General features: G+C 39.8%; 1 protein-coding gene across 2 annotated transcripts in view; it reads left to right on the top strand.

Annotated features, from left to right (window-relative positions):
* Window positions 1-12,574, top strand: part of FANCC (FA complementation group C) — a 2,534,829-nt gene that overhangs the window by 284,183 nt on the left and 2,238,072 nt on the right. For both annotated transcript variants that reach the window (XM_044059426.1, XM_044059425.1), the window contains exon 2: window positions 2,865-3,109. In XM_044059426.1, the coding sequence (XP_043915361.1) occupies window positions 2,945-3,109 (165 nt within the window). In that variant the 5' untranslated portion in view covers window positions 2,865-2,944. The remainder of the gene's footprint in view (window positions 1-2,864; window positions 3,110-12,574) is intronic.

The raw sequence follows: 12,574 nt of genomic DNA, 5'->3' as shown, positions 1-12,574 counted from the left end.
AAAACTAGTTTATATGATGACAGCATATTTTTCTCTTTGCAGCTCAAATGCTGTTCTGTATTTATAACTAGATCCTTTTTTAAAAATAGTTTTAATTTATTCATTTGATAAAGATTATGGTTAATGTCTTATTTTTCTGGTGATGTGTCCTCACAACATTAGCATGTGTTGCTATGTGCTTTTATGAATAGAGAGAAACTGGCCATCACTTCTTGTAAATGAGTGATTAGTAGGGGAGGTCTTGGCATCAGATTAGCAATATGATTAATGGTAGCTTACTGTGAATACAGATAAGGGGTACCATCCCTAGTGAGGTTTCAGTTGCCCATCCTGTGAAAGTTTTTTTGTGTTTGGGGGGGGGGGGGGGCTAAGTCTCTGTTACTGCTGAGATGGCACTGAAAAGTACTGGTTAAGACTGAGATGGGTGAAATCTTGGGGTGTCAATGGTTATAACCCTGTTTTGGAACTAAAATTGTGTAGGCTGTTTGAGAGTGTCTCGTGTTGGTCATAACCCATGGCAGAAATGAGAGTGAGCGTTTGCTGTAAGCTCTTAAGGCCACTTGCCTGCTTGAATAATTGGATGGCAATGAAGCATATTTGGGCTCAATAACTGTTTTCCCTTTATCACAGTGAGTATTCCTGAAAGTCAGTCATACCTTAGTAATCATTTTTCATCAAATTTGTAAAGTACAATCTTTGAGACCATACCTCATAAACAGCTGTACTTTTCTTGCACCACCTCCCTCTCTCACATGCAAATCACGTTTTATTTTTTTAATCCATGGCTACCCTTCCCTCCTCCTTACTTCATATGCATTGCTTGTTATCCCACGGGCACCCTTTTTCCATCTCATAAATTTATGTTCATTGTTTCATGGACATTGCTTATTATATAACTGCATGTTCAGTGCTTGCTTTCTATGGTTACACCAGCCTCCTTCAGAATTTGTTCATTGTTTGCCCCCGTTGTCACCTTTGGAATTCATGCTCAGCATTTTTTATAGTGGGTCACCGCACAGATTCTCCCCCCCCCCCCACCCATCCAGGACTACTGTCCTACAGAAGTTGTGCCATGGAGGTTGATGTTGACAACTCTCAGTTTTCTTCCCAGCAGTTTGGTTTTCTTCCTCTTTTTCCAAAGACTTGCTGTTTCACTGAATACTCAAAATTACGTTTACTTTTTGTTTATTTGCTTTTATCTTGGTCCATGCTGTCTGGGTTATGGCTGAAAAGGGACCAGTTACCAAAAGGTTAAGTCCAGCTTAACATGGCAAACATTTTCATGATTAAGCAGAAAAGGACTGCGAGAAAAATCATTCATATGCAGAGTTGGAAAACGTTTGTTACAGTAGCAATTTCCATTTGTTAATTGGTTTGTTTTTGATCTCTAACATTTTCATTGTTATGCATACATGCATCTAATGCTTTAAAATTCAAAAAACAGTTTAAACCTTGTGGATTTATACTGCATTAATGTCCATGGATTTTCAAAAAGAAATTTACATACCTTAGTGCTTGGTGAGGTGACTCCGCCCACACTGCTAGGTGATACACAATGTCATATAGGGTGCAGTTATCACATACCCATTGTCTGTTAGTGCAGTTCTGACATTCGTGTATGTAACAGCATTTCTGAATGCTGATACTGCTTTTTGTGGTCAGGACTGATTATCACTTTGTAAGCGGTATCAGTTGTTCACATGTAGCAAGCAGATTGCTACAGTTTTTAAGCTTTGATTTTTTTCCCACTTTTTTTTTAGTCCTGAAGAAGAGGGTCTTTGATCTTTTTCTTATCTTTTTTTCTTTTTTTTTTTTTTTTTTTTGGCATCTCAGCTTGGAGTAAAGGGGGGTGCAAAATGGATCTGGTTTCTTCCTGCTTAGGTACTCCTTAGTGCCAGATCTCTGTGAACATTTTTTTGTGCCATATCAGGGAATGACACCAGGAGTTGGATGAGCCAGCTACAGGTGTGATAACTCATACAAGAACTGGTTTTATATTTATTTGCAGTTTATATCAAGTTATTTAATTTTATTTATTTGCAGTTTATATCAAGTTATTTAATTTTACTCATTTTAATTTAAAACTGAACACATTGTTTCTTTTTTGGTCTTTGCAGTCATTTTTTTCACTTTTGTTGCCAATTTTTAAAAATGAAGCAGTAAATTAATAAAACTACACCGATTATTTTGATCACTGATGCATCCCATTTGCACACAGTAGTTTACCACTTAGTTATTTGTTATTGAATGTTTTGTTTGCTGTGTTACTGTTAGTGATTTTCAGAAGTCTTTGCATTTGGTGAGTTAAGTGCTGTAGTGGTTTCTCATCCTTGTTATTCTTGATTTATTTTGGCTGTCCTTTAATTTAAAAAAGCTTCACAAATTTTAAACCACGGTCAAAATAAATGTAATGTCTCCCTAACTGATATCACACCAGGGATACTGTTGGGAATGTGCCCGTAGATGTTAAAGGACAGACACGTCCCTTGATTGACATGTTTGTTAAAGCCTGTGTATGTATCCTCACAATATTTCCTTCACCAATGTCACAGGCATGTGGTTAACTGTGTACCCTTCTTGAGGATCATTGAAAATTAAAAACAAAAGAGCCACATAAGAAAGGAATTAATGGAGGAAAAATGCTTTATGATGATTCATCCACTGCATGCCATGCTTCTGTTATACAGGCGTAGATATTTGATAATGCAGGTCAGTTTTTGTGACTTAGAACTGCTTGTTGATTATCTTGCATTTTTAAATGTCAGATGAAGGTAGCAGCGCTAAGGTTCATATTATTTTACTGTTGTCAAACATTTAAACAGTTGTAGAAATCATGCTGGAAGTATCATTTTCTTCTTTTGTAGGTTACTTGTTTTCCAAAGACACCCAAAACCGATTTCTTTACTTGACTCCCTTGAGATCTGAGTTGCTGTGTCAGGTTGATATGGCTCAAGAAACTGCTGTCACTAATGTGAGATTTGAACATTGGCTGAAAAAAGCTGTTGAGTGGGGTCAGGTCACCACAGCAGAATCTCAACAAGATGTCTGCCTCCATCTGCCAGAGTTACAAGCATTCCTTCTACAGATTTATGAAGTCTTGCAAAATATGGTAAGTGACATGACTGACAGTTTGTTCTGAATGCATTTGCAGAGTGAAACAAATTTTATGTAAGAACTTGATTTGCAGCAAGCGAGAGAGCTTTTACCTGATGTATTCTTGAGTAAAATAGCATTCTCTGTATTTTTGTTTGTAATTATAATGTGACATTAATCACTGTGCTGTGTAATTCCTAGCTGAAATGTTAAGGGGTTGGGATGTCGCTTCAACAGTGACAATCATCTAGTGCAGCAGTTCCCAACCTTTTTTGACTTGCTTACCCCTTGGCAGTCCATTTCCTTATATTGTACCCCTCATATATTTTTTGTAATTTATATAGTTTCTTTTATGTCCAACTAACTAAACAAAATCTAATATTAAAATGAACAAAGAGTAGACACACACACACACACATATATATATTTCCAAAACTCAAAAAATAAATATAAATAAGTTATAAAATTAAAACTACACAAATAAATAATTAAAATAATTGAATTTACACATATATTCAGTGCGATCCTTCGGTTTGAAGTTCATAGTTTTTTGAAATTGGGTTAAATTGATGAAAGGTGTAATTGTAAATCTAGAACTGCATTTAGCTTATTACAATATTTGTTTTTAATAAAGATATAAACAGAGAAGCTCTCTCCACCAGTTCTGTACTTGTAAACAGCAACAGAAACTTAAGGGCCTTGTCAGAAAGCTGCCCTTATTCTGTGCTGATGTTTGCCCAAAGGTTAATAAGAAATTGTCCTTTGAATTTGGCTTTTAAAGTAGTATCCGTTGAAAGTTCAACCAACTTCTCTTTCTTCTTGACTGATAATTTAGCTGCCTGGAAGTTTTGTTCTTCAAAAGGAATTTAAATCCAATAGCTTTAGGTTTGGGGAAGTACTTCTCAGAATTTTAGCCCTTTCAAGTGTTCAGTTATTTTTCTAGCGCATTTCCCAGGAGTGACGGTTTGTTTTCAGATAAGAATTTATGCAGGTTTCAAATACCTCAGGGTGGCCATTTTCAAGACATGACCTTCAAAAAATCAGTTTTTAATCATAGATTCAATTTTGTCTGAGACATTGAAAAGTGTTATTGAGCTATTCTGAAGTGTCAAATTTAATTTGTTTATATTTCGGAAAATATCTGATAAATATGCAAGTGCTTGAAGCCAATTACAGTCGTGTAACTTGGAAGCAAGGAGGAAATGGATGATCTTCAAAAAACACCTGGAGTTCATGTTGAAGTTCAAACAGCCAGGTAAGCTCTATACCACGAGAAAGCTACCTTACTTCTGTATGAAGGAGCAGAGCAGAATGATGACTCATCATCTCTTCACACAGAACTTTGAAAATTCTTGAGTTTGTGGACTTTGACTTTATAAAATTCATCACTTTCACAGCTTCATCCAAAATGAGTTTTAATTCACCAATGAGGTTCTTACATGCCAGACTTTGTCTTTCGATGCAGCAGTGGCTCCAACTTATATTGGGAGCTATCTTCTTAACAAGACCACAAAGACCGGAGTTGTTGTGTCTTTCGGCTTTTCCCGGTTAGCGGTCGCCACAGTGTAACTCCGGTCCGCTAATGATTGGCAGTAGATTTTTACGTGCCGAGACCGGAGTAAATACTTGATATAGACTTAGCACCATCGGTACATAATCCACAACAATTAGACCAATTAATCTCCTTTTCTTTGAAACAACAGGCAGTAACACTAAGTATATCCTCACCTCTTGTGCGTTCTAACAGAGGATGACAAAGCAAATGTTATCAACTTCATTATCTTTCAAATACCTCGCAATAACAAGCAAAATAGCACATAGCACAATTAGCAACATTTGTGCTTTCATCAACTTGAATAGCGAAAATTTTACTATTTTTAATTCTACCTATTACTGCAGTGGTGGTGCTGTGGTAGCGTTGTCGCCTCACAGTAAGACGTTGTCCTGTTCGATTCTCAGCTACAGCATCTTCTGTGTGGAGACATGCGTGAATGGGCATACCTTCGTTGAAGGGTGTGCGTCAGGGCTGGCAACTCGGCATGTAAAAATCTACTGCCAGTCATTAGTGGACCGGAGTTCCGCTGTGGCGACCCCTAACTGGGAAAAGCTGAAAGACACAACAACAACAACTGTCATCTCAACATCATCAGACATATCTTCAATTCTTCAAGATATTGGATTGTTTGAAAGAGGTATAGTGTTAATTTTCCGCACTTGTTCTTCTCCCAACATACATCGTATGGTATCTGTTATACAGGGAGATATTAGTTTCTTAGCTATACTATGATTTTTACTACATTTAGCAATACAGTAACTAGCTTCAACCACATTTTCATAATCTTTGCTACCTGACAATGTATGATGTCAAATTCGATCTTTTTATTTTCCGCTAAGTGTTTGAAAAACTATATTCCTTGTTTTTATAATTAGTATGTTTCATTTGTAAATGTCATAAAAGTGGGGAAGGTTTCAAGCTGCCATTTGATAGCACTTCACCATGCACCACACATTGGGGTTTAGGACGTCTTCATCTCCCACATACGAAAATCCATATTTTATTTATTCATCACAGTATTTTCTGGTTTTCCCTCTTTGAGAAACTAAGGACTGTGCCTGGTTAGTGTTTTGCACCAAAATGTTAGACGTTTCTCGAAGTACTTGGTAACTGATCACTTTCCATATCATGCTTCAGCTCTTTTCTTGTGCCAGGTTTCAGCCACATATCCATATCAAAATATCTAGGGATAATTAAAAAATTAATTTTAATATTGGATTTAAATAATAAAATTACTGTCTGTTAACAAAATCAGAAAAAAACTAGGGTTCCTAACTTTTCATGTAAAAAATTTTGGACATATACATGAAAGCAAAATGCGTGTAATTTTACCCCCCCACCCCCACCCCCACCCAGCCATTCCAGTGCCCCATTACTTGGCTATTTACCATTTCTCCCAAGTTGCCATAAATACTGTTCAAAACTCTGTGTGTATACTGTTCCCTTCAACAATGATTACAGATATTGGATTTCATTTAAAACTTTTATTTTAAATTTTATAGCACAAATACTGATAGACATTTGCTAAACAAAGCAATACAGTCTCACAATGAAAACAGACCTAGCATTAAAACTTCTCTGCCTTTGAAACTCGCATTCACTAAAACAGCATTGAAACCCACATTCAAAGAAATGCATCTGGCCAGTGGCAGATTAAGTTTAATTTGGGCTGTTTTCGAGTCGGTCAATATGCACAATCTGTGCAGAAGTAAAAGTCCGAATAATTCCACATTAAAGAGATCTGTAACTAATGAAAAAGTTGCTGGTACCAAACAACTTTATATTTCAGTGTTTCATCTACAAATTCAGTGCCTAGAGTCCTTGAAAAATAAATACTTATATTAGATTATTAGTGGCAAGAGCATAGACAGAGTACTGAATTCCACTTAAAATACTGAGGGTCTAAGCACACATTATAAATATCTACCATGTCAGACTAAATTTTAACAACATGGCTTGCATGGCTTTGTCCCTGTACAACCCTGACTAAACGCCACACAAACAGAATATATAAATGTGAACCTCATCCCAAGATTATATCGTTGATCCTGTAACTGCTTAGAATTTTCTAAATCTCTCTCCTATTGAAAGATTTAAAATTAAGATGATACCATGTATGTTACCACCTTTTGTTGCACTTTCAGTCTTTAAAAAAAAATCACAATTTCTTTCTCAGATGCTAACAACCTATCCTGTGTGTATGTGAGTTGAAATTGTACCTGTCTGTATATATTGTTAAAATAATTTTCAATTTTGTGATAATTCACTGTACTAATTTCACTGTAGTTACACTAGTAATGTACACTTGGAGCTTTTCACACTTTCCTTCTTTAACAAAAAAAATAAATAAAAATAAATAAATAAAAATCACTAACTATTTCTTTCTCGGACACTAACGTTCAACCTATCCTGCGTGTATGTGAGTAGAAATTGTACCTGTCTTTATATATTATTAAAAAAAATTCAATTTTGTGATAATTCACTGTAATAATTTCACTCTAATTACACTAGTAATGTACACTTGGAGCTTTTCTCCCCGGACCTCCGCTGAAAATGAATCTGTATCCAGTCGGACTTTCCCGGTTAACAAATGTAAAATAAAAATAAAAGATTTTTAAATGCCACTTGCTTCTCCATCTTTAAACTATGCAGTTTCACTAACTGAGAGCAATCTAGAATGACTTATTTCCTTCTTTCTGCTGTTAATGTAATTGTAAACAAAACTTTTATGAAATGAAAAGCGTTTGCTGTACATAGCAATACTATTACAACATTAAGACCTCAGACAAACTTGTAAAATTATTAAAAATATAAACAGTGTGAACTTTTCACTGATAAATACAATGCCAAATAAGGATGTCGCAGCTTACAGAGAATGAAAGAAATAAAAACTGGAATGACCGTATTTTGCTTAAGTATTTTTTAAAGTTTTCATGTTAACTTTTACCCCTAATGCTCTTATCATACGAAGTTGCATAACCATACCTTACGTTGCTCAGTCCAAACCTCTTCACTGCATTTTATGACTGTATAATACCATAGATGTTCGTCGTCTCCCATTGCTGCAGTCCTGACAAATGGGTACTCCGCTGCCCACCATCGGCCCGAATATCAAAGGGCTAGAACCGGCGTCGGTCATGAGCGCCTGAGACTGACGCAAGTACTTGTCAGTACAAATGCGCATGACCGACGCCATAACCCCAGTCTTTCTTGCCGCATGGTCCTAAGCAGAAGCAGTTTTTGCAAGTGCCGTTCGGCGTTCTGGAATTGTCGGTTTTCGAGTTTCAGACCGGATACCAAGTTGGCTAAGTACCCTGTTGGGGACATTTTTTGTCTTTTTCTTGCCTCAGTATTGACGGATGTCAGAAAAAGTTAATAACTGTATTTCTTGTGGGAAACAGATTCCTCATAGGGATTACCATTCACTCTGTATTCCTTGTTTAGGGCCTGAGCACGACGTTGTTGGGTGTCGCTTTTGTGCTACTTTTAACAAGCGTACTATTAAACGTCGGTTGGACTGTGCTAGGCTAGTGTTTGGTAAACGTTGTAATTATAACATGCCGTCGGATTCTCCGACGACTGGTTCTTCTAAGAAGCGCAAAGAAAAGTCTTTGCGGTCCAAACAGGATGAGGCGTCCACTCCGGACGTCGGTTCTGTGGAACCACTGACTGCTTCAGTGGCTCCTTCTGACAGTTTACCTGTGTGTCAAGGGGAGCCTTTGTTACTGCAGGAAGTGACTTCTCCTGTGTTAGGCCAGGCTGAGGGTGCTTCTTTGTTGTCTGTGGCTTCCTCCCCTCATAGGGTAGTTAGACCTCCTCCTTCTCAAGGCAAAGGCCATTCTAAATCTAGGTCTTTCCCTGCTGGTGCTCATCCCCAGGGTCCAGCCCCTAGGAAGCACATGTTAAAGATGGCTGAAGATTTGATTACTTTAATTAGAGGTTCCATGCCCCCCCCCTGTGAAGAGGCCCAGGATAGACACAGAGTTGGAGGGTCTGGTTCAGTCTTCCAGTGAGTCAGATTCCTCTGTGGAAGAGCTTCATGATTTCCCTCCCTGTTCTGATTCAGAGGCTGAGGACGCTACCCCCTCTGCGTCCCCTCCAGAAGATTTTTCTTTCTCTGAAACTTTGCATTCCATGAGGGAACATTTCCAGTGGGATGGCCAAGATTATTCTGATTCTCGTAAAAGGCTAAGAGAATTCTTGTTTTTACCTCAGCACAAGCCTTTGGCTATTCCCCCTGTACTGGATGTTGTTCAGGATGTATTTTCTGAGGCGGCCCTTAACCCAGATTCTCTGCCTCCTGCCCCAGTTAAACCAGATAGATACTACAGGCTCACAAGTACTTGTATAAGAGTCCTAGGGCTGATCCAGAAACTATTTCTCAAGGCCCCAAAGGTGTTAAGGCTTCTGTGGTTAAGAATCCAGTTCCTCTGGACAAGGATGCTAGGGCCCTGGATAGGTGGGGTAAAAAACTGTATACCTCTTCTACTTTGGCTATGAGAGCTTTAAATTGTCAATTTCATATGCTCAGGTATCAGAATTATTTGCTAAGTCAATTGAAATGTAAAGTTGATGCTTTAGCTGAAGGTGTTGACTGTAAGGAGCTTCAGGATTTAGTGCATGCTTCTGACCAGGTTGGTAAGCATTCTTTGCAGTGTGGTTTTGATGCTTTACAAGCTTCTTCCAGGGTGGCTGCTACTAGTTCTGTTGTTCGCAGACATGCCTGGCTTAGAGATCAGTCCTTGTCAGAGCATGTTAAGGCTCGCATTATGGATGCTCCTTTGCAATCTGATGTTCATTTTGGCCCTCCAGTGGAATCAGTTTTGAAAAAAATGGAGGAAAAAGCTAAGTCTATGCAGACGGTAAAAGACTTCTTACAGGTTCAGCCCCTAAGTTCAGTAGGAATTGGCCTGCTAAGGGATGGTCTTTTCCCTCTTCGGATTTTCATTCTAGGGGCAGGTCGAGGCGTGGTAGAGGTAGGGCTTCCTCTCAGGGCCCTGTTACTTCTAGACCTTTGAGTTCTTTTACCCCTTCTGCTGGGGTGGGCAGGGGTCAGTCCTTTCGAAGCAGTCCCAATGACCTGTGTCTTCAGCTGCGGACTCTGCTTTGCTGGCAGCTCCTCTAGGAGGAAAACTGGGGCTTTTCAAACGGAATTGGCATTTGGTTACCCAAGACAAATGGGTATTGGACATTATAACTCGAGGCTACAAGTTTTATTTTCACACATTCCCTCCTTTCAAAGGTATGCGGATGTGCCTCATCAGCAAAGACTGGAAGCGCAGGCACAGATTTTTCTCTGCTCGGTTGGGAGCAATACAGGCAGTTCCTTCTCTGGCAAGAGGCACACGGTTCTATTCCCGTCTTTTCTTAGTGCCAAAGAAGGGAAATACTTGGAGGCCCATTCTGGATTTATCCATTCTAAACACCTTTCTGGAAATTCCGAAATTCAAGATGTTAACACTGCAGCAGCTGTTGCCTATGCTAGGCAGAGATCACTGGATGGTGACTTTGGATCTCAAGGAGGCCTATCTTCACATTCCTATCAGGCCCAGTTGCAGGAAATTCCTGAGGTTTCGGACTGGGAATTTGCATTATCAGTTCTCTGCATTGCCCTTTGGCTTATCTACTGCGCCCAGGGTGTTCACAAAAGTCCTGGCTCCAGTAATAGCTTTTCTCCGGCTAAGGGGAATTCAAATTTATCCTTATCTGGATGATTGTTTGATACTGGCTCAGGGCGAGCACGAACTTCTTCGACATCTGCAGTATGTGATGACAGTTTTCAGATGCCTGGGGTATTCTGTGAACGAAATAAAGTCCAGTCTAGTACCCTCACAGGAGATGTGTTTTCTGGGTGTGAGACTGAATACAGCTACTCAGATGGCATCTCTTACCCCGGACAAACAAAGAAATCTTCACCTATACTTCCAACAGCTATCCGTAATGTCCAGGCTGACTGCAAGGACAGTCCTTCAAGCCTTGGGGTTCATGGCATCTTGCATTCTAGTACTTCCCAATGCCAAACTGCATATGAGGAAGCTACAATGGTATCTCAAAAGCGTTTGGACTCAACACAGCCACGATTTGGATACTGTCATTCGGATTCTACCTTGCATTCAGAAAGAATTTGTGTGGTGGGCTCAGGAATGTCACCTAAACAAGGGACTCTCTGTGACCCAACCGGAGGCAAGTCAGATATTAACGACAGACGCCTCGGAGTCGGCCTGGGGTGCTCATTTCAAAGGAAAATGGATTCAAGACCTTTGGCCCCCGGAGCTGCTTCACTTGCATATCAACATGAAGGAGATGCTGGCAGTTCAATTTGCATTGAAAGCATTCAAGGATCTACTTCGACCGGGACTGGTGTTGATTGAACAGACAACACAACTGTCATGTGGTACATCAACAAGCAGGGGGGAACTCATTCTTACCCTCTTTGCAGACAAGCAATGCTGTTATGGGAAACTGCTTTGGATCTGCACATCACTCTTCGAGCACAATTTCTGCCAGGAGCACAAAATTCGTTAGCAGATGTTCTGAGCAGACAGATGGTGGATCCTCACGAATGGAAGTTGGACCCTCAGGTATTTCTTCAGTTGACCATGGCTTGGGGAACTCCAGACATAGATCTGTTCGCTTCTCCTCTGAATTCCCAACTACCTCTGTTTTGCACAAGGCTGTTTCATCCGACAGCCTGGAAAATAGATGCACTATCCTTCAGTTGGAGCAACCTTCACGTGTATGCCTTTCCTCCTCTGCCTCTTCTTCCAAAGGTCCTGTTGAAAGTCAGGAGGGACAAACCTTGCATGATCCTTATAGCGCCGGATTGGCCTCGTCAACATTGGTACCCTCTGTTGAGGAGCCTAATTCACGGACACCTTGGCCATTACCACGGATTCCTCACTTATTGTCTCAAGCAGACAATCATTTTCTCAATGTCAGGGTGCAATCCCTACACCTGACAGCCTGGCGCATTCAGTTTTAGAGGATGGGGGCCTTCAGCTCCCTCAACAAGTTTTAGATGTCCTTTTGGAAGCCAGGCGTCCTAGTACTCGAAAAGTTTATGCTGATAAATGGAAGAGATTTTTTCTTTGGCGTTCAGCTAAAGGCCTTGATGTCACTTTGCCTAATTTGAGTTGTACTTTGCAATATTTGACTATGTTACTGGACAAGGGTTTGTCCTTCTCTTCTATAAAAGTGCATGCTGCAGCTATTTCTGCTCACTATGATGGTGATCCTCCTTTATTTTCACATCCTTTGCTTAAACAGTTTCTTAGAGGGCAAAGAATATAAGACCCCACGGAGGGCTCCTACTCCTGCCTGGGATCTTAATTTTGTTTTGGAAAAACTGACTCTGCCTCCTTTTGAACCTGCAGCTACGGCTGAATTGAAGTTGTTGTCCTGGAAGACTGCTTTTTATTGGCTGTTACTTCTGCTAGAAGGGTATCTGAATTACAGGCTCTCATGGCAGTGGAACCTTTTCTGATTTTTCACCAGGACAGAGTTTCCTTGCGTACTAATCCTACTTTTCTGCCTAAGGTAGTTTCTAATGTGGCATTGAACCAATCTATACATTTGCCTACTTTTTATGCTAACCCCCAAAATGAAGGGGAAAGAGTTTTGCATTCTTTGGATGTGCATAGGCAGTTACGGTATTATTTGTTCAGAACCAATGAGTTCAGGAGATCTCAACAGTTATTTGTTTCGTTTGCTGTGGCTTCAAGTGGGAAAGCTGTCTCAAGCAAACTATTTCCAAGTGGATCGGCCATTGTATTGCTTTTGTTACTCTCATCATGGAAAGGAGGTTCCAGTTGGGATCAGGCCTCATTCTACTAGGGCTACGCCACCTCTACTGCTTTTTGAGAGGGGTAGCTACTAAAGACATTCTGGAGGCAGCTACTTGGAGTTCTGTACATACCTTTACAAAGC

This window comes from Protopterus annectens, chromosome 17.part0 (genome assembly GCF_019279795.1).
Source record: "Protopterus annectens isolate FY-2018-M chromosome 17.part0, PAN1.0, whole genome shotgun sequence".
NCBI classification, from domain to species: domain Eukaryota; kingdom Metazoa; phylum Chordata; order Ceratodontiformes; family Protopteridae; genus Protopterus; species Protopterus annectens.
Note: the sequence above shows the minus strand (reverse complement) of the source record. Positions and strands in the feature narration are given on the sequence as shown.